Below are 22,658 nucleotides of genomic sequence, written 5' to 3' on the forward strand. Positions count from 1 at the left end.
GAGTCTTGGCTTTCTGTGTCCAGGTCAGGAAGGTAAGTTGTAACTCGTGGGGGAGGTGTAGATGGCTATGAGTAGCAAAGGAGAAGCCCTGGATAGCATCCTTCATGCAAATATAAAAATTCTCCATCTGATATCTGTCCAGTCTCTTTAGTTTCTTGTTACTATACATCTACATTTATACTACCATCTACATGTATAACATGTATGTAAACTATGTTTACCTGCATTGTTTATCTGTATCTTGTATATATCTTACTTGGTTTCTCATTTTGATCTTGGTTTACACTTCATGTTTCCTTTTGCTCAGCTCTCGTCTTTCGAGTATCGAGCTCTTGTTAAGAGCCAGGATGTAGTAGACATAAGAGCCAAGTCCATGTCTGAGTTGAAGGAGTGAAGGAGATATGTCCCACCCACGTGCTATTCACAAAAAACTTTCAAGCGAAACCTTTACTCCGGGCAGGTACATTTCTGGATGGAGGAGCACTAGCAAGAGGAGGATGGAAGAACAACCTTTCTCTGCTTGGCCGAGTGTACAACCCATGATCCTAGAACTCCTTGCACCGCATGACTACACAACAAAATTAATTAGGTCGCCAAGATTAAAAAAACTCTCACCAAAATCCCTCGGACCCCCACTATGCATACTTGCACAGATGTGCCCTGGATACGGAGAGCCTCTGAAGAGGAGCTAGGCACAAAACAGCTTGGTGCAAGCAGGAGCAGGAGCTGATCAAAGACTCGTTAAAGAAGCACATGCATTCTAAGAGGCTACAAGTAGGAGCAAGGGCTCGTCAAAGATAGGTTAGAGAATGACGGAGATCTTTGAGGCTTCAGAAGCTTGTAGAGGCAACACCCTGGGAGACCCTGGAGGACCTTAGAGACGTACCCTTTCTTAATCCAGAACTGGTTGTGTGTTCTCTTCTACTGTCACTGCACACTCTCTACAAAACCAAAGTTCCTGTAACATATTTGCATTTCGATCATAAAGAGAGGCCGGTTCTGCTCACTCATGCACTTGGTCATAATTGCTTGATGCTAAAAACATATCACACAAAAGTAATGGTTGTGTTTGGGTGCAAACAGTATGCACCCGGTCATAATTGCTTGATGCTAAAATCATATATCACATCACACAAAAGTAATGCTTGTGTTTGGATGCAAACCATATACACTTGGTCATAATTGCTTGATGCTAAAATCACACCACACAAAAGTAATGCTTGTGTTTGGAAAAATCTTATGCAAAACCTCAGTAAGCTCTCTTGGGCAATGCCACCAGAAGCAACATTCCTTCATAGCCCATTTTATTCACATGAGTTGCTCTCCTTTATCTGATGCAAAACACTGCCCAAAGCACAAAAATCGTCGCTTTGACTTGGCTGGGCTTCCTCCGTCTGAAAAGTCGTCTTTGAGTTGCTTAGGACTTCCCCCATCTGACACATCATCCTTCCCCAATCTTCTATTGGGTGAATCCAGCACATTGCTGAGTTTGGGTGGGAAACTTTGTGCAGGGACATGTGAATGTGTTACAGGTAGGGAAGCAAGCAAAGCTGTTAGCATTCGAACCACCTGACTGAAATTGGGCCGTGCATTTGGGTCTTCTGCCCAACATGACTGCAGGATGAACACCAACTCCTCTGGTAACCCATCTGGAACACTTGGCCTCACATTCTACCCCCCCCCCAAAAAAAAATCATGGGCTTACTCCTCAGGTTGTGAAGTCAAAAAAGCTCAATTATAACCCAACAAGACAAGGAAAAAGTGTGGTCTGCCAATACAAACGAACCTTAAAGGCAGCTGCATACGCTGCTTGAAGGTTTGACATGCCCTCGAAGGGCATTCTGTTGGTCACTAGCTCCCAAAGCACTATTGCAAAGCTATACACGTCCACCTTACTATTGTAGTGTTTCTTATCTCCAAGATGCAATGTAGCTGTGCTATAGAGCTGCACATTCATTTTGGGCTGTCAAGTGCTTGTAAAGAATTTAGGAACCAAATTAAAGACAAATGTTCTTGATACCATGTTCTCTTGCAAGGTCAGAAATTTTGTTATTTTTCTTCTTTGAGTCTTTTCAAATAGATGAAAACTGCACCTCAGGAGCCATCCAGCGATACGTTCCAGTCTCTGCAGTCATCATCTCTGTCAATGACTCTTCTCGAGCCAACCCAAAATCAATAAGTTTGACAGACTTTTGATCAGCTGTCAACAGCAGGTTATCTGCACAAATAATGCAAATGATATTCAAAAACCTCTTACATGATTTCAAAAACTGGTTGTGCACCTTGTACTAGAATTCTCTCTCATGCCTGGAAATTGTGTTTTTTTTTTTTGTTTTTTGAGATGGGGTCTAACATGGCTTCAGAGTGCCGCCCTTAGACTCGAACAGAGAAACACTTGGAAGTTGTGTTCAAAATTTATGATGAGATTACCTACCACATTACAACAGGCAAGAGGGTTTGCAGCATAGGATTTCCTCCCCCCCTCTCCGACTAGCCTTAGGCCCAAGATCCTCCCATAGTTACCCTTTTTCACCGCCCGTAGGGGCTTTTTATCTGCCCGTAGGCGATGCCACCGAGGCAGCACCACATGGGGTTTTGAATCCAGGACCTCCTATTCCTAGACAAACATCTCTACCACTTGAGCTATCACCTCATTGGCACGCTTGAGAGGGAATGCTCTCAACCCCACTTTCAACAAGTTCAAACCAAGGCATTTCTTTTTGATTCTCTTGTCAAACCGGCAACAATGTATGGTGCCCCATTTTGGGTTGTGGACATCCTCAAGTGGAGTGGAATCAGATAGAGAAACTGGCGATCTGGACAAACTCTGACGAAGGATGTCTTGCTTACAAGAGCGTTCGTAATGAACTCGATGTGAACAAAGGTTGCTAAACTAGTCTATATATAGTGCCCAAGGTCGGCATGGATGTAGGTTGGCCATGTCGGACAAACCCCCGACTTCGTCCAAAATTACCAACCAACTGATCCGATTGGGACCATAATAGGCTACGACATGGTCCTGTAGAGCTTTTTGCACAGATCCCATGGCCATCTGAGACCATCTAGATCCTCAAACAGGCCTTGTAACAACTCGAAAAAAGTGTGTCCTCCATTTACTATCCCAACGCTCACTAATGCAGTCACATAGCCTGCACAAGCATGCATCCTACTTGGCAGAGTGCCAAGTTTACATAAGCCATCTCCTAATCACATTTGGCCACCAGCCAATGTCTAAACAGGGAACTACTGGGTGCTCGGGTGCTCAACACAACAGCTACTCCTCATTTAGGGGGGCTTACAAAATAGAGTACATCCGTCACCCGTAGTAACAACACGAGGGTGGAGCATTGAGCAAACGCTTTTCCAACAGGTAACTCCTTTCATGATCATCTCCGATGAGGAGAGGCTAGAAAATTTGGGGCGAGATTGATAAAAAGCATTCAACAAGCTGTTGAAGTGTATTTTTGTGAGGAGTTGCCTCAGCTTACACATTCATCCCTCATAAGAAAGACATGCAAGCAGACCTACCTCAAAAAGCCGGCATTGCAAAGACTCTTAAATGGACAAACTCTTCCAAACCCGAAAAAAAATCCAGTAGCTCGGGAGAACAAGGACCGTCACAAAGAAAAGAATTCGCGCGGGGGGGGGGGGGGGGGGGGGGGGGGGGGTGTGGGGGTTAACAACTTGTAAACTCATGACTGAACAAAGGAGAACTTATATACAAGAGAGAAATTATGGTTACTGATTATTCTTGTTTGCAGAAAGAAAAGCAAGTAAAACCTGCGCCAGACATTGTCAACAACTCAAAACAACCAAAAGCAAAGTGGAAGTATCTTAAGGGATTCAAAATCAGTCTGCCCTATTCTCATTTGATATTGGTGCTTCCGATAATTTCACCTCTCCGGAGATGGCTACCACATTGGGATTGGATGTTTCATAGCTAGACACTCCTTTGCAAGACGAAGAACCTTTCATCAGAATAGAATCTCAAGGATTACTCATCACTGGTAAGATTTGTATTCATATACAAGGATGCTTGGACAAAGAAGACGATTTCTTCTTCAAGGATGTGATGTGATTTTTGGCATGCCTTGGCATATGTAGCATCAGCCTATTTTTTATTTTGATCATAAAAAGGTTAAGGTGTACAAAAGAGTAAAGCATAAGGCCATTGATGCAAGTATTCATGATGACACTATTCCTATTGTGAATTTCAAATTAAGAAGGAAGATTGTTTTTATCATACTATACCTGGGTTGTTATAGTTATAGAAGCCAAAAGATCATGTGATCATGTGATTGAACTTTTGGAGAAGAGTCTTATACAGCCTAGCAGCTCTCCATATGTTTACTTATTGTAACATGCGGAAGCTTATAGATGGGATTATGCTTCAGATAATGAATGTTCAGCACCTTGGTTCCTAACAATTGCACAATGTAGCCGAAGCAAGAATGCAAGAGAGAGGGAGAGGGAGAGAGAGAGAGAGGGAGAGAGGGCGAGAGAGAGAGAGAAGACACACCACACCTGATTGGGTCCCAAATACCCTCTGCATGCAGGGCCCCCACCAAGGATGGCGTATTTGCTTTATTGAATGACGAGAAAAGATTCAAATCTGTAGATCTTCCCTTGGCTGTAAACCTTCAGCCTGAAGATGATCTGGTTCTTGACCTTCAAGTTCACCTTTGCATTATGCTACCTTTGGCTGTCCTGGCCCTTGGAAGACTTCAGCACTTCGTGAATTATGAGATGAATTGACCCTTAACTAAGCCCATTCTTATATACCAATCTATGATGCTGGTCAGTGGTCTCTGCAGGGGGTCGGCCTGCTGAATTAAAGCCCACAACCTGTTTTATGCTTATGAATTACGTTATCAGGGCTGGCCACAAAGCAAATGGGCTTTATGGGCCAAAGCCATGGCCCATGGGCTGTGCCCTAGCTAGCCCAAGTTTTGGGTACAATCCCGACACTTATGCAAATCCTACATGCCACTACATGTTCTTCTCAGTCGCCTAGCAATTGGCTACAAGCCGAATACCCAGAACACCTGTCATCATTCCAGAGGGTGACTCACAGTACAAACTCGCACTACTTCATGTGCGGGACTCGTACACCTAACCTTGGACGCTTAGAGTGGAACCCTAGATGACTTGTCCCAGCTGGGGCCCACAAGGAACCAGTTTTCCACTCCAAGTCCTGTAACTGCTTGTTCAGATGATATGTCCAACTTGTGCCCAACAAGAGGGTAAGATGTTATGAGGCTTGTTTCTCATATAGGAGAATGAGACCGAGTTGTGCCTCCCATGAGGGACTGAACACGTCTCAACATGTCAAGAGTGAGAAAGAGGCAGCATGAAAATTTCACAAGCTCAGTGCAAAGGTGTAGAGGCAAAGGCTGTGGTGTTGCTGGAAGCGAATACGGGTAGATTTTACTCTGCCTCAGCTTTGGAAGAAGTACTCTTTGCCCGTAACCAGAGCAGCAGTGTATCCTGTATATAGGTTGCCATGTGAAATCAAGCATCTCTGTTGTCTCCTGACACATGATTAGCAGCCGGACAGCCAGGTAAATTTGAAAGGCTAGCCAAAAATAAGTTATGAATAGCATACATGTAATATGCGGAAGCTTCGGAGAAGAATCGGTAACTTCAATACTCAGAAATCAGCACTCTTTTCGCGACCGCAATTAACGCAGAAATTGAAAGGAGATGTGCAGAAAATAGAGAGAGGGAGAGAGAGATGGAGAGGACACAGTATTGGGTCCCAAATACCCTCTGTAGGGCCCCCACCACGGATGGTGTATTTGCTTTATTAGAATGATGTAAATCTGAAAGAAAATACAGGAATCTTGGACCTTCTTGGCTGGGAATTCCCTGCCCTTGACCTGAAATCCTTCATCCCTTTGCTTAGCACCCTCTTGGCTTGTCTAGCCTCTTATGCTTGAGCTCTCGGTGAGAAATGAGATGAATGAATGGGATTGTGGGCAATGCTATTTACACTACCCAACATGAGCAGTCGGCCAGTACTACAGCAGTCGGCCAGCATTAAATGCTCCCACGACCAGGAAATACAGCAATAAATACTATTAAATGCTGCGCATCACTTTGTTGCTTGGCTGGGCACTTGCGCACATGGGAAATAGGGTTGGGCACTTAGGCGCCTGCTGCCTAGGAGGCTGGGCATTGAATGCCCCCTGTTTTGGAGGCTGGGCTGCCCCATACTTGCCTTAAACCTCTCCAAGAGCTGGATAAGCAGTCGGCTACCCCTGGCCTGCCCCTGGCTGGTGGGTACAGCCAGGGCCTTCCTAGCCCTCATGGTGGTTTCACACCATCCCCATGCCCACACTTCGACTTGGGGTAGCCCCATGGGCTGGCCCCTTGTCCTAAACACTAACTACTCAGTGATCTGGCATCCGGTACCATACCAGATACACAGAATCACTGACATCATTCCAAAGGGAGACTCACAACGCGAACTGGCACTGTTTCATGTGCAGGACAATGCACACCTGACCTTGGACTCATGTGCAGGACAATGCACACCTGACCTCGGACGACTGAGATGGATCCCTGGGTGACTCGTCCCGGACTGGGCTCACATGGGACCAGTTCACCATCCCAGGTCCTGCACCTTCTGTACAGAAATGTCTACGTGGCATCCAAGTGCCATCCCCTTCTGCTTAACTTGACGGAAGCTGCATAGCCTCCAAATAATCCGTCAATAACGCCGGATGGTCTTCGAAAAACTCTTTGTCGAGCCATACCGCTTCATGGATTCCTTGGTCTTGAAACTTCGTGAGGAACTGTCGTAGTCTTCGGCCGGAGCCATGCTTGAAACGGTGCAGAAGGATCTGCTCTGGAACCATAACTTCTGCTTCATCAACAATGTCTGGTTCCGCTTCGTCTTTGACCTCTGAAAGGATTGGACCTGCATATGGCTTTAACCAACTGACATGAAATACATCATGCATAGTCCAACTCGGAGGTAGCTTTAACTGTATAAACACCTCATTAATCTTTTTCCTGATGGGAAAAGGTCCGAAGCTCTTGAAAGACAACTTTGGGCATCGTTTGCCCACTTGTTTTAATCTTTGCTTCATAATCCGAAGATACACCCAATCCCCTTCCGAAAACTTCATATCCCTTCGGTCTTTATTGGCCTGTCGAGTGTAGGCTATAGTTACCGTGGAACGGCGCTCCGCCTTCCTGGAACACCGGAACGCCGCTCCGAAGCTCAATGCGTGCCCGGAACACGGAAACGGGAGCTGGAACGGCGCACTTGCTGGGGAACGTGGCGGAACGGCTATCGGAACGCCGGAACGCTAGGACGGAACGCCCGTTCCGGGTGTTCCGAAAAGTGCGCATTTTCGCTAAGTCGGCGGCGGCTGTTTTTATCCAGCGTACGGCTTCAATTCGCTGCTGCGCCTATTTTGTTGGCTGCGCTTGCTGCTTGAGTGCTCTCCCTACCACTCCACCCTTCCTCTTGGCTGCCCCCTTGGCTGCCCCACACTCTCCATTCCACCTACTACCCCACCCTTCCTCTTGGCTGCCCCACACTCTCCCTACCTTGAGCCTTGGCTGCCCCACACTCTCCCTACCTCCTCTTGGCCCCTCCTCTTGGGCCTTGGCAAGTTGGCCCCTTCTTTTGCTCGGGTGGCACTCGAGTCTTGCGCAGGTAAGATTTAAAATTTGACGCAATGAACATTGGATTTTGGAGATTCTAGTTTGCTGCGTTTTTTTCCACTTTGTGGACACTTTACTTATGTCTCATGCAAGGGCATTTTGCATGTTTTTTTAATTTTCAGCCATTTATCAATTTCAATGGCACCTCCTGATGCAGAAAACAGATCCCCTTGGTGGAATGAGGTGGATCTTGTGTCCAGATATGATAGTGCAAGAGGAGGAGGGTCACGCAAGTGGAAGTGCCACTTTTGTGGATCCATTAAGACTGGAGGCACAGATCGTGTGCGAGCCCATTTGTTGGGGGGTAGAGGCAAAGGCATTTCTGTTTGCCCTACAGTGTCAGGAGCAAATATCATACGATTGCAGGCACTTGCAGATAGACTTGATGCAGCAGGGAGTCGGCCCTCTGTTCTTGATTCTCGAGGTACATCATCATCAGCTACACCTGCAGGCGCGTCATCTTCAGCGAGTGCATCTACCCCATTATTTGGGGCTGCTCCACAGCCATCCGCACATGGAACAAATGCTTCCCAGACCCAGGCTTCACGAGGTCCAGTGCAGGCTAGTCTTGTGGCATCATGGCACCCTGGGAGGAGGGCACAAGTAGATGCATCAGTGGCACGGTTTTTTTATGCTGCAGATGTTCCTTTGGTAAAGGCCCGCAACCCATACTTTGGAGATATGGTGAAGGAGATTGCTTCTTTCGGACCTGGCTATGCTCCACCCTCATCCGAGGCATTGCGCACTACACTTCTAGCCACAGAGAGGACGGCCATAGAGGATGCCTTGGGACCCATTCAGGATGTATGGCGTAGATGTGGCGTCACTATCATGGGTGATGGTTGGAGTGACACTAGGAGCCGCTCCATTCAGGGTATCCTTGCGTACTCCAGAGGATGTAGCTTTTTTATTAAAGCTATTGACAATTCAAAGGCGGGCAAAACTACAGAGAGATTGGCAAATATTTGGAGTGAAGCCATTGATTACGTGGGTCCCAATAATGTCATCCAGTTTGTTTCTGATGGAGAGAACTCAAACAAGGCAGCAGGGAGGATCATTGAGGATAGGTACCCACATATTTGCTTCACTCCTTGCATGTCACATGGGCTCAACAATCTCCTCAAAGATATTGGTAAGATGCAGTGGGTGGAGCCTTTTATTGAAATGGGCAATCACATTGTTTCATTTATCACTCGCCACCACTACATTTTGGCTGTATTTCGACAGAGATGCCCAAAGGATCTCTTAAAGTATTCAGATACACGCTTTGCATATAATTTCCTTATGCTAAAGCGTCTTTTTGAAGTGAAGAATCATTTGAGGCAGCTTGTAGTTTGTGAGGAGTGGGATGCATGGCGAGAGCGTACCTCAGTGGCAGGTATTCGATGCAAGTCCATAGTTCTTGATGACACTTTTTGGGACACTGTTGAGGTATTGTTGCAGGTTGTGCGGCCAATCATTCTTATGTTGAGGCTTCTTGATGGAGATGAGCCTTGCATTGGCAAGGTGTACGAGGGGATGGACAGGATGATTGAGAGAATCCTATCTCTACAGACTTTGGATGGGGGTAGGAGACAGGAGCTATCTCGTCTTGCGACAGGCAGGTGGACAGAGTATCACTCTGCATTAGAGGCTGCTGCATTTGTGGTGGATCCAAAATTTCAAGGCAAAGGACAAGAGACAGATGCAGAGGTTGTGCAGGGTTGGGAGGATATCTTGAGGAAGCTTGTACCCAATGCAGATGATAGGAGGAGGGTTCGTGAAGACCTTTCCTTCTATCGACAAAAGAGAGGCCTCTTCGCTTTGCAGGATGCACAAAATGATAGGTTCAAGATATCCAGTGCACGGTGGTGGGAGGATTATGGGGCAGATACACCATTGCTGCAAAGATTGGCCATTCGAGTGCTTAGCCAGGGTGCTAGCTCCTCGCCATGTGAGCGCTTATGGAGCAGTTTGGGGAACATTGCAAGCAAGAAGAGGAACAGGCTTAGTGTCCAGAAGGCAAATGACCTTGTATTTGTTAATGCGAACTTGCGTTTGCTTAACAAGTTCAGGGCTGAGTGTACTCCAGAGCCATTTATTGGATTTTGCCTTGATCTTGATGACAATGATGGTGAGGATCAGCCAGAGGGAGAGGATGATGTGGAGCAGCATGAGGATGAGCAGATTGAGGGACAGCCTAGACAGGAGGATGAGATCCCACTTGCTGATGACTAGTCTTTGACTCACCAGTTACCTTGGCCCTTGAGGCTAGTTTTGTACTTGTCATGCGATGTACTTTCTTTTTCAGTTTCTATATATCCACATGCGATGTACTTTCTTTTCAGTTTCTATTTGGAGTCTGGACTCTTCAAATTTTTAATGTTTAAGACTTTAAAGTTTAATCTTAGATATTTTAAATGTTTTGTCATTTTATGTCATATGCTGACATGTCATATGACGTGGCGTTCCCCGACGTTCCCGATCCGCTCCCGTTCCCGTTCCCGCTCCTGTTCCAGCATCCGACGTTCCCGGAACGTTCCCGTTCCATGGTAACTATGGTGTAGGCCTCTTGTGCTTTAGCCAATCTGTCTTTTACTCACTCTAAAATCTCCTGGTACGACTCCGTCACTCTGTTCGCTTCAGGTACTGAAGACGAGGTCTTGGACAACAATGACTGGAAAGGTCTTCCAAATGCTGCCTCATATGGAGTCCTGCCAGTAGCTGAAGAAAAAGAATCATTCAAAACAGCTTGAACCAAAGGCAAATATGATTCCCACTTACCTTGCTGATCGTGGACATAACACTTCAGCACATCAAAGGCGAACTGGTTGTATATCTCTGTTTGGCCGTCCGTCTCTGGGTGGAATGCATTGGAAAAATTCAACTTAGTACCAAAATTATCAAACAATGCCCTCCAAAAATGACTGGTAAACTTGGCATCTCGGTCTGACACTATGGTTCTAGGAATCCCGCCAATCGGGTACCAATGCCGATTGAACAACTGGGCAACATCCTCGGCGGTCACATTGGCCCTGCAAGGAATAAACATAACAAATTTGCTAAACCTATCAACAATAGTTACGCACTGCGTATTACGCTTACTCGGACTGGGAGGCAAACTCGTGACAAAGTCCATGGAAATGTCTTGGAAAGGACCCTCAGGAATTGGCAAGGGCTGTAACAACCCTATCTTCTTTCCACGAGGAGCTTTCACCTTTTGACAAATGTCACAGTTAGTTGAAATTACCAGTATGTCGTCCAAAAATATGAACACACTTTCCAATCAAATCCCAGAAAACACGCATCATCATGCGGTTAAATGTAGCTGGGGCGTTCGTCAAGCCAAATGGCATGACCACAAATTCATAGTGAGCCCGTTCCGTACGGAAGGCTGTCTTGGGGATGTCCCCCTCCACAATCCGCACCTAGTGGTACCCACTCTTTAAATCCAGTTTTAAGAACACCTTTGCTCCATTCAGCCTCTCGAGAATATAGTCAATTCGAGGCATCGGGAATCTGCTCTTGATAGTCAACTTGTTGAGTGCACGATAATCGACACACAAACGGGAAGACCCATCTTTCTTCTTGACAAATAAGATCGGTGCTGCAAATGGCGACACGCTGGGGCAGATGAAGCCAAATTGCAACAATTCTTGGAGTTGGCGGTCCAACTCCGATTCCATTGCCTTGGAAAGGCGATACGGAAACTTGCTCGAGGGTTTCGAGCCTAGGAGGAGGTCAATCTTGTGGTCCTCCGGTCTAAACGGGGGGAGCTGGGGAGGGAGACTGTCCCGAAGAAAAATCTTCTGGAACTTTTCATGGAGAACCAAGTACTTCTCGGAAGCACTGGCCACCATCTGGGCTGTCTGGATGTAAATCATTGCACACTCTGTGCCTTTCCTGACTGCTCGCTTAGTCTGCAACAAGTGGCTTATGAGCGGAAAGTTCGAAATTCCTGGCTCACACTTAATGGTCACTGGGGCGTTTGACACATTCCGATTGATCTGGAACGTGTGCTTGTCCCACTTGACATAAGGGAGAAACTTGTGAAACCACTGAATACCCAAAATTATGTCTGCTCCTACAAGAGGGGTAACCATAAAATCACGCACAAACTCTATGCCCTGAATAACTAACTTCATACTTGACGCTCGTTGTCATGCCTGTGCTAAAACCCTCAACCTGTTTGTCCACGGAAGTCAGATCTAAACAGGCACGCCTAGCGGCTGTTCCGTGACCACATCCTCCGTGCTGCCACCGTCAAACAAGACGACGACTCGGGTCTGTGTGGGAGCTGAGCTCACCACGGAAGCTGTGGAGGCGGCGGCGGCGGCGGGCTTTGGAGGCTTCTTCGGACAATCTCGAGAAGTATGTCCTTTTGAATGACAAAAGAAACATCTACCCTCCTTCTTGTACTGAGAAAGCTCCTCAGCACTCAACTTGCCACCTATCTTGCCTGCCTCCGCTTTCTGGTCTGGAGTAAGCTTAGACGCATTGTTCGAGTTCTTGGAGCCAGAGGCTTCCGGACTCTATCCTGAGGAGGACCCCATCTGGTTCTGGCTTTTGCCCCCCGAGGCGGTAGCCCTGGGAGAAGCTGGCTGGGAAGTCTTGGGCTTACCACCATTGTGTTTCATTTCTGCACTTTGCGCAAGCGAGAGTGCGTCTTCAAAGGTGTTTCAAAGGTGGTTGGCCTAAACATACGCACCTCCCATTGGATTTGCGTGTCCAGGCCATACAAAAACTGCCCTTTCTTGTCCGTATCAAATAAGCCTAATTGCAGACATAAAGTCAAAATTCTATTGGCAAATTGAAGGACTGGTTGCGCGTTCTGACGCGCTCCCCTGAACTCGTCTTCAAGTCACTCAAGGTAGTGGGGCAGTAGAATCCGCTGCTTAAGGTCGCGGACAAACTCGTCCCACACATAAGCTGCCGTACCTACTCTGGTGTGGGCATGAGCCCACTGAGTCCACCAAGGACTGGCCTCACCTTCCAAGTACCAACTGGTGGCTAAGATCACTCTGTCAGTATCTGTTTTCCTAACTGTGGCAAAGTAAGCTTCAAATTGATGTAACCATGAATAGAGAGTTGTAGGATCGAGTTTACCATTATACTTACTAAAGTTCATTTTCTCGGGAAAATGATTGGAGGGTGCCGCCGGTGTCAATCTGGCGTCCAATGCTCTGAGGTAACGCTCGTGTTCCACGCGTCGCATGGCTTCGTCTTCTCGTTGTCGGATCTCCAATGCACGCATCTCTGCAACTCAAGCAAAGAGCTTGGCTGCTGCAGTTGTGACCCCGCGAGAGGATCCCTGTGACAAGGATCTAGAATCTGGGATACGGAAGGAGAGGGAGGAGGAGATGGAAAACGCGACGCTGGAGAACGGGTACACTCTTCCAGAGCCAAGATCTGCGCCTTCTGCTCATCCAACTTGGCTGTCTGTTCTGCGATTGCTCGCATCATCTGCTGGAACATGTCTATAACACTCAAGCCTGGTGCCCGAGCTGGGTTGCCTGGTGCACTCTGGTCCCATGGTTCTTGGTCTCTCTTGTCGTCGAAGCTCGCCGTAGCAGGAAAAAGCACTTCCTTTCCGGAACGCAATCTGACCATCCACTATCTGTGTGGGAGACGTCCGGAGGCTTCCGGAGGCTGAAAACCAACCGTCCTTCGAGAGACAGGAGTCACTCCAAAAGGGGTAGTCCACCGGCGTCTCAAAACCAACCACATGAGCGAGAAAAAATTCTAGTTTCTTTGCTGAATCTTTGTACTTGAAGTAGGCTCTGATACCACTGTAATATGCGGAAGCTTCGGAGAAGAATCGGTAACTTCAATACTTAGAAATCAGCACTCTTTTCGCGACGGCAATTAACACACAAATTGAAAGGAGATGTGCAGAAAATAGAGAGAGGGAGAGAGAGATGGAGAGGACACAGTATTGGGTCCCAAATACCCTCTGTAGGGCCCCCACCACGGATGGTGTATTTGCTTTATTAGAATGATGTAAATCTGAAAGAAAATACAAGAATCTTGGACCCTTATTGGCTGGGAATTCCCTGCCCTTGACTTGAAATCCTTCACCCCTTTGCTTAGCACCCTCTTGGCTTGTCTAGCCTCTTATGCTTGAGCTCTTGGTGAGAAAATGAGATGAATGAATGGGATTGTGGGCAATGCTATTTATACTAGTACTACAACAGTCAGCCAGCATTAAATGCTCCCACGACCAGAAAATACAGCAATAAATACTATTAAATGCTTCGCATCACTTTGTTGCTTGGCTGGGCACTTGCGCACATGGGAAATAGGGCTGGGCACTTAGGCGCCTGCTGCCTAGGAGGCTGGGCACTGAATGCCCCCTGTTTTGGAGGCTGGGCAGCCTGTATGGGCTGCCCCATACTTGCCTTAAGCCTCTCCAAGAGCTGGATACGCAGTCGGCTACCACTGGGGCTGTCCTACACCCCCCCATGGCCTACCCATGGCTGGTGGGTACAGCCAGGGCCTTCCTGGCCCTCATGGGGGTGGTTTCACACCATCCCCATGCCCACACTTCGACTTGGGGTAGCCCCATGGGCTGGCCCCTTGTCTTAAACACTAACTACTCAGTGATCTGGCATCCGGTACCATACCAGATACACAGAATCACTGACATCATTCCAGAGGGAGACTCACAGCACGGACTGGCACTGTTTCATGTGCAGGACAGTGCACACCTGACCTTGGACTCATGTGCAAGACAATGCACTCCTGACCTCGGACGACTGAGATGGATCCCTGGCTGACTCGTCCCGGACTGGGCTCACATGGGACCAGTTCACCATCCCAGGTCCTGCACCTTCTATACAGAAATGTCTACGTGGCATCCAAGTGCGGGATGCACGTGACAATACAAGCCCTCTAATTAAGAAAGAGAATTTCATGCGGACTGGTGGGCAGCCTTCTGCTGGTTGAAGCTACAAGCTTGAAAAAAGCCAAGAGTTGCCAATGTAAAGATGAATATCCCTAAAGCAAGTTCTCTATGCTAAGGATGGAGAATGACTCCACCGCCAAGCTTCATTTGACTTGTCTAACTAATAATGTGAACAAGATTATCAGTACATTAAGCAATTAAGGACTACTTTTCCAGCACAAAAGATGAAAAAAGTGTGCATGTAGTTGCAAAACTTCACATACCAGGTTTCAAATCTCTGTGAATGAAAAAAGTGTGCATGTAGTTGCAAAACTCCCCATACCAGGTTTCAAATCTCTGTGAATGATTCCATTAATATGAAGGCAGTTCATGGCATGTGCGATATCCAAAGCAAAATTGACAGCAACATGCAGATCTAATTGGCTGGGGCGTAAGCTTAACAAATGCTTCCGAAGCGACCTCCCTGGTAGAAGCTCTGTCGTTATGGCCATTACTGGGTCTTTACAAGCACCAATGAACTGCAGCAGACAAGTTAGCAATGGTAACAATGCCTACTTAGATATGGACACCCTTCAAAAATTGGTCATTAAAAATAACCAGAGTTACCTTGACCAGATTCTTGTGCTGCACTCTAGACATCATCTCCACTTCACGGGCAAAACGAGTTTCTGTCTTCACTTGGTCCTCTAATGTTTGTGCTCGTTGCAGCACTTTAATAGCCACACTCATATCTTGGTACCTGAATTTGAAGAAGTTCCAGAAGGCAGCACATAGATCATAGGTATGCTAAAAGAGACAAGAAGTAAGGCTACGAGTTGGGCTGAAGCCTGAGCATTTAGTTATTGGGTGCTCTTAGCCATATACTAAGGGAGGGTTTGAACTCAGCCCCATGCCTTCAGCTAGCTGTGGACAATAGGTATATTATTCCTCATTATTCAATGCACCTAAAGGAACCTCCTATGTTATGAATACAGATAAGAATTTGCACATAATCTTTAACAGAGATAAATTTATGACACCCCAGATCAGAGAAGTGATCAAAGAGAGTATCAATGACCCCATACCTTCCCTCATACACCTTGCCGTGAGCGCCTTCGCCAATCACCCCTCCAGCCCTGAGTAAATTTGGATCTAATATCCATTTCTTGTCCAGTTTGAGCTCTGACGACGACCAGCTGTGAACACCTGTGTGTGAGGCTGCCAATGGCCCCACAGCATTGTGAGCCTCTTTCACTGCTTTGTCCGCCGGGGTGAGGCGTATCTTTGCCGTGGTCTCCTTCTTCAACAAGAGCCTCTGCTCATCATCTTTCTTCAGGTCTTTGTGTCCCATGGTATGCACACAAGAGCTTCAAGAACTCCTCCGAAAGGAAAAGGAACTCAAAATGTATCTGCAACTTCATATAGAGTGCTTCAACATGGGCTGCTCCATGGCTGGTGAGGTAAAATCTTTTTTGGGCGAATGGCACGAGCCCAACTCAGAAAAACACAGAATTGTTTGAAAGGAAAGCAGTCGAGGAGGCATTGTCACAATCTTCTGAGCGATTGCTGGTGAACATATGGGCACCACACTCTGGAAGGTGTTGAAAGGGAACGATTACAGCATGTAGTTTAGAATGGCAAAGGTAAGGGATAATCGCCCCATTAATTGAAATTTGCGCTGCGATGTACGACCACCCACAATGGCAGATTTTCTGCTAGAATCACCCACATACTCACTCGATCAGCAAACAAAGGAGTTGAAAATATCTAAAATTGGGCTTGAGAAAATGCAGACAGATGTAGAACAGGGCTTCAGAAAATATCCAAAAGGGCCCAATAAGCATGACACAAATTGATGACAGAGGAGAAGAGCAGGGTGAAGAACGGTAGGAAAGAAACAAACAAGCAAGAAAGACAGGATTGAAAGCCCAATAATTGAGAGCAGTCGGGGAGGGGTACTTTGGGGAAATAAAAGCAAATAAATAAATACATTGGTACTTTGGGAAAGCAAAAAGCTCATGGGAGAGGAGATGGGTGCTGTGGAAAGCCAGGATTGAAAAGCACGATTAAGCTCGCTCTCCTGCTTTCTGAGATTGAGTGCTTTGCTTTTGGAAGCAGCTTTTTCCTTTACTTTTGGAGAAGCATATAAATAATTCGTTGTTTTTTTTTTTTGGGTTGGGGGGGGGGGGGGGGGGGGGGGGGGGGGGGGGCCACTTGGACAATGGGTTTGTTAATCAAAGGAGAGGCGTGTGCCCACTTGTCCTGCACATGTCACACGTGTTGGGAGAGCCACTTGGACAATTGGGCTCTCCCACCACACTCGTGATTAAATTTTTATCATATGCTATGGTGTGTGTCCTTGTAAGATATTTTTCCCCTCACCTGCCCCCCAACACCATGCAATGATCTTTGACACTTCCTACATTCATGATCATGAAAAACAGGGCACACCGACACAACACTATTATAAGAAAGACAAGAATGTAGAGAACCCACAATTGCTTGCTTTCTTTTTACCAACAATACTTCCATGCCCCACAAGCTTTAGTCTTACATATAATCAATCCTAAGCACGATGAGAGAATCTCAAATTCAGGGGAGGACATCATCCCTAGACTAAAAACTGGCCAAATGAAAGGAACCAAAAGCCCACTCATTCTTATGCAAAAACAAACCTCTCCACCCATCCACAACCTTGTCATCCAATTTTTCATAGATCTCTTTTCAAAGCTTCTTATTTACAAATTCGGAACTCTTCGTGTAATTCTTCATAGATCTCCTTTTCAAAGCTTCTTATTCACAAATTTGGAACTCAGAGTGTAATTTTTATTTTATTTTAAGCATTGAATACATTTTCCCCCATCCTATGCTTGGACGAAATTACTCATTTTAGCTTTACATTTTCATTTTTTATTTTATTTTAAGCATTGAATACAATTTTCCCCATCCTACGCTTCGAAAACATTGGACAAAATTACACATTTTCATATCTTTAGGTCTTTCAAAGGTGAAAATTGATGGATTTTCATGCAATGAGGACTCCCTACTTGGGATCCTATAAGCTTTTCAAAGGGTAGTGTGTAAAGATCCTTACACACCTAACAACAAATGTGCTCTCTACCCTCCCCCTCCCCAATCGCCTCTAACAAAGGCCCTCTCTCTCTCTCTCTCTCTCTCTCTCTCTCTCTCTCTCTCTCTCTCTCTCTCTCTCTCTCTCTCTCTCAATGAGGACTCCCTACTACTAATGGATTTTCATGCAATGAGGACTCCCTACTATTGATGCTCTAGCATTCCCCTGCCATGGTGGGATCCTATAAGCTTTTCAAAGGGTAGTGTGTAAAGATCCTTAAACACTTAACAAAAATGTGCTCTCTACTCTCCCCCTCCCCAATTGCCTCTAACAGAGGCCCTCTCTCTCTCTCTCTCTCTCTCTCTCTCTCTCTCTCTCTCTCTCTCTCTCTCACACACACACACACACACACACTCACTCACTCATACACACCCCCCTCAAAGCTTTTAATTTGCATTATGCCCGTAGGACGCATCAATCATCATGCATATGCCTTTTGAGCTACAATGTGTACCCTCAAAATAAGTGAGTGGGTCTTGAGGAGATAGTTCATAATGGATTATTGTGCCATTGGCAGAGACTTTGAACTATGATATCCAAAGGAACCAACAGGCTTGCCTATATGCAATGCACTCTCTATGATAGTAAGGGAGAGGACTAAGTGGTGTTGTATGCAATGATTAGGAGAAATCCAAAATTGAGAGATTATTTGATCAAAGAGGATAATGCATATGAGGTACATTTGGGTTGATTTAGAAATGTATTAACAACCATCTCTTTTCGTTGCACAAAGCTATATCCTTATTTGGATTCACATTCCTATTAAGGGTTTAAATGAGATAACTCACTTGTTGAGTTGGAAGAAGACATTTTAAAACATGGACTTCAAAGAATAGATCGCTCTTATGCCTCAAGTCCCAAACCTTGGTCACCTTCACCGAGACAAGAGGAAATCCTTATAAAAAAGGTTGGAAATAAAAGGCACAAAGGGAGCCATGCCCTTTTCACACTTACTCGCTTGTGGGGATCTTGAGAGTACATACTTGCTATCGACACACATGATTCATAGTGCTCACCTTGTGACTAAACATTGATGTAGCCCACCAGTAATAAAAACACTTACTAAAATTCTAATGTTGAATTGTAAATTGTTATGGTTTAAGAGTTAGAAGGTTGTTAGTACTTGGGTGATTGTAAATTATTATGGTTCAAGAGTTAGAAGGTTGTTAGTATTTGGGTGATTGTAAAAGTAAAAGGGTAGAAGAAGTGTGTAAAAGCATCTAAAGTTGTAAACGCAATTCGTCATGATGTGGATAGCTTTTGGGCCACTTGTGCGGCATATGAGGTGGCATCATTATGTGATGCATATGAGCTCATTGGAGCTATGAAATCTAGATGTACTTGGGATTGGATCAAGAATGTGAGGTTAATTATTATTGTGAGTGTTGCTTTTTATTACAATTAAAGACGTATATGCTTTATAATCATCAAAGGCCAATGGATAAGCTTTACACTTGCAAGACACCCGAGTTGCTTGCTTGAAGAACCATTCTACACCATCAAGGAGCTCAAGTGGAAGAGGAAGGTCACCAAAATAAGAGCTGAGTGGGTTGATAATATTGTTGCAATACGGCTATAGTCATGCTAATTTTTTTGTTTTGATATAAAAGGCTTCTTTGATGTTTATTGCTTGATTTTCCTGATGATGAAGCATCCACACCACCATTATTGAATACCTTGTTGGATCTCTCCACTCATGGAAGTTGTTTACAAGGACTTAATGATGCCAATTATGTTACAGTTTCTAATTGATAATTGATGTAAGTTATTTTGATGACCTAGTGCATCTCAAAGTGGAGCTTTAAAACGGTCTCGATGTGGAGATGCAATTGAGAAAGAAATACATTTGAGAACATGCATGGAATATAAATTTGGGGTCTCTTTCTCTCACTAGTGTCTTCTTAATCATAGTTCCTTGGATCGGTGATAATTGAGGTTAGTTATTGTGCACCTATTGATGACCTAATGCATCTCAAAGTGGAGTTTAAAATGGTCTTGATGTGGAGATGCCATTGAAGTACATTTGAGAACATCTATGGAATACAAAGTTGTCGATTGGGCTCTCTTTCTCTCACTTATGTCTTCTTAATCACACAAGAAGGAAAGAAAGTAGAAGAAGAACCTAATAATTGCCTAGCTCCCTAATTAACATAGGTTCTAATACCATGTTTAAAATCATGGTCAACTTCATTCTTAGATTTAATTCAAAATAATTAAGGACTTAATTAAAATCATTCTTAACATAATAACTCAAAAGTCACATCAACTTATTTCATCAAATCATCTTTGATGAAACAAAAGCCCAAGTTCATCCTTAAATAGCTCAAAGAGCATTCAATGCATACCTCTTGCTTTAGCTGCATCTTTCGAGCTTGTCCTGCACATCTTCACCAAGATGTCCTAATTGTATAGCTTGTATATGCACAATCATAGAGTCTGTCACACTAATAGACAACTAGTATAGCAACCTTTTTGCTCTTTTATGCCATGCTTTATATGCTTGCACACTTGTTGTTTATCACCCAGACATGTCATTAATGTCTGAAGCACTAGTTGAGATCGATATATCAACACTTCCTCTCTTCAAACTAGGTGTCTTCTTCTTTGTTTTACATAGAAAACATGAGCCACTATTTATAGGTCAATATGCTCTACAGTAACATTCTCTTTACACCTCTACTTCGACGTGATTTTCACCTTATTCCCTTATTCCAATTGTGGAAGCTTAAAGGCTTTTTCTATACAACCTTCTTACCATCTAGTGGGATAGGCATTGATGGTTCTAAAGAGTTATTTGAACGTTTCCAATGCATGCTTTTAGTAGAATAGGGTTTCACTTGCTCTAATCAAGTTTGGTGAATTCATGTGCTCTAAATCAATGTAGGCCTAGGTGTGTGGGTCTTTTCTAGGTCTTGTAGGGTCCATAATTAATTCCTTATTTTGATCATGTTACTACTATATGATGTTAGTTTCATTTTATTCTTCTTACATAGTTGGTTAAGGATTTTAGTTGACAAGGCTTGCAAGATTAAGTGAGATTATAGAAGAAAGCAACCAACAAAAGGGGTTTGCTTTATAGAGGGCTCTACACTCGTAACAAATAGCTAGACAAGTTTTAAGACAAGGCTAGAAAATGCTGAAAAGATTGGGGGAAGAGACAAAGCTTGAGCTCTTGCACAAGCGCACACACACAGAGATAGATGGAAGGTTGAAATCTTCTTCTTCTTTTTACTCTCAAAACAAGGCTACAAAAGGTAAGTGAAAACCCAACATCAGTACTAGAGTACTATGTAAAAGTGGTCCATAAAGTGAACATGCTAAATAGGTGAGCTGGCAAGATAAGTATAACGTAACTCGGCGTGGGTGAACTATGTAGGTGTAGTCCAGCTGTAGAATCACTAGTGAAGTGTTGGAAGAATGTGGCTTGTGGCCGCCCACATCCCACATGCATTGAGTCCCAAAAGCAATGGGATCATCTACTATAAGTAATAGAAGACTAAGGCCATTCTCATCCCTCCACCAATTTTTATGGATCGGAAGGGATTAGAGTGGTGGAGGTTAGTGGCATGAACACTATTGGGATGGGTGACCTCTCCGGGAAAGTGGCTCCCAATTTCCAACATGGTATGAGAGCTAGGGAGGGCATATTGGGATGTTGTTAGCATAGCTGATTGACTTGCCAATTCCTCTCAAAACGAAGCTAATGAAGGCCAAATGCATGTATGAGTGGATGGATAAGCTTGCTAAGTTTCTAGGTATAATCATGGGCCAAAAAGAAGGTTGTGTGCGTAAATCCTAATGGTACCAACTGTGACATCACTAATAGTGCAAGAAGCCTCTAAGCCTTGTAGTATCATCAAAGCCTGTGAGTACCCTACATCTTGGCCACCAAGGGAGGGTGTCAGAAGGGAGTGGCCTGGTCGCCTACATCCCACTTGCTCCCAAGCAAGGGGATCATCTACTACAATAGAAGACTAGGGCCATTATCATCCCTCCTCCACCAATTTTGTGGCTTGGAAGGGATTATAGTGGTGGAGGTTAAGTGTGCAGTAACGTGAACACTACTAGGATGGCGGACCTCCTAGGAAGCGGCCCCCAATTTCCAACCTGAAGATCCGTCATCTCGAAATGCGCCAGTACCTCTATACTCAACAAGGCAACTGTTGTTTGCTTCTTACTGTTCCAAGTAACATCACTACTCCCAAAGGAAACATAAATCCGCTAGTATCGAAGATGTTACCAACCCAATTTGCATTACTGGATCCATACACCTACAACTCTATACTAGCCTCATAGAAAAGACCATAATCTAATGTGGACCTCATGTAGCATAGTTTTTGAGGAACTTACATAAATTGGCTCTCCAACACAACTGTGTAATTCAAGTCTAGCCTGGTGATCGTCATGTAGATCAAGCTACCCACTATCTTCTTGTGCATAGTGGGATTCTCTAACATCTCACCTATATTCACACTTAGCTTGCCATTCTAATCCAATTGTACAGAAATGGGCTTATAGCCAGCCATACCATATTTGGACAACATGTCCAATGCATACTATCATTGTTGTGACAGCCATATGCCCTCAGGCATCCTAATGACCTCAATGCCAAGAAAGTATCTTAGCTCATCGAAATCCTTCATGTCAAACTTCTTCTTGAGGAGAACCTTCACATGCTCAACTTCCTACTCATTGTTACTCCCAAGAATCAAGTCATCCACATAAATGGTAATGATGATGACAATCCCCTTATCACTCTTTTGCATATAGAGTGAATGATCTACATGTGTCGCATGAAAGCCAATGGTGACAAGATACTCTGTGATTTTGTCATGTCATGCTCTCGTTGCCTATTTCAAACCCTGCAAGGCTTTACGTAGCCTGCACACATCACCTAGGTGACTCAAATCCTCATAACCAGGTGGCTAGTCCAAATACACTTCTTCTTGCAACTCACCATGCAAGAATACATTCTTTACATCCATCTAA

At 44.9% G+C, this 22,658-nt stretch overlaps 1 protein-coding gene across 1 annotated transcript; it reads right to left on the minus strand.

Moving 5' to 3' along the window:
- Nucleotides 1–1,048: 1,048 nt before the first annotated feature.
- Nucleotides 1,049–16,496, minus strand: LOC147607303 (serine/threonine-protein kinase STY13-like). The gene is made up of 6 exons (XM_086790244.1): nt 15,625–16,496; nt 15,167–15,299; nt 14,883–15,078; nt 2,094–2,218; nt 1,787–1,945; nt 1,049–1,671 (listed from the first exon to the last, which is right to left on the minus strand). The coding sequence occupies exons 1-6, from the start codon at nt 15,888–15,890 to the stop codon at nt 1,309–1,311; spliced, it is 1,242 nt and encodes a 413-aa protein (XP_086646370.1). The 5' UTR covers nt 15,891–16,496; the 3' UTR covers nt 1,049–1,308.
- Nucleotides 16,497–22,658: the final 6,162 nt, after the last annotated feature.

This window comes from Cibotium barometz, chromosome 55, assembly GCF_041138505.1.
Source record: "Cibotium barometz isolate CiBa-2024 chromosome 55, ASM4113850v1, whole genome shotgun sequence".
Taxonomy (NCBI): domain Eukaryota; kingdom Viridiplantae; phylum Streptophyta; class Polypodiopsida; order Cyatheales; family Cibotiaceae; genus Cibotium; species Cibotium barometz.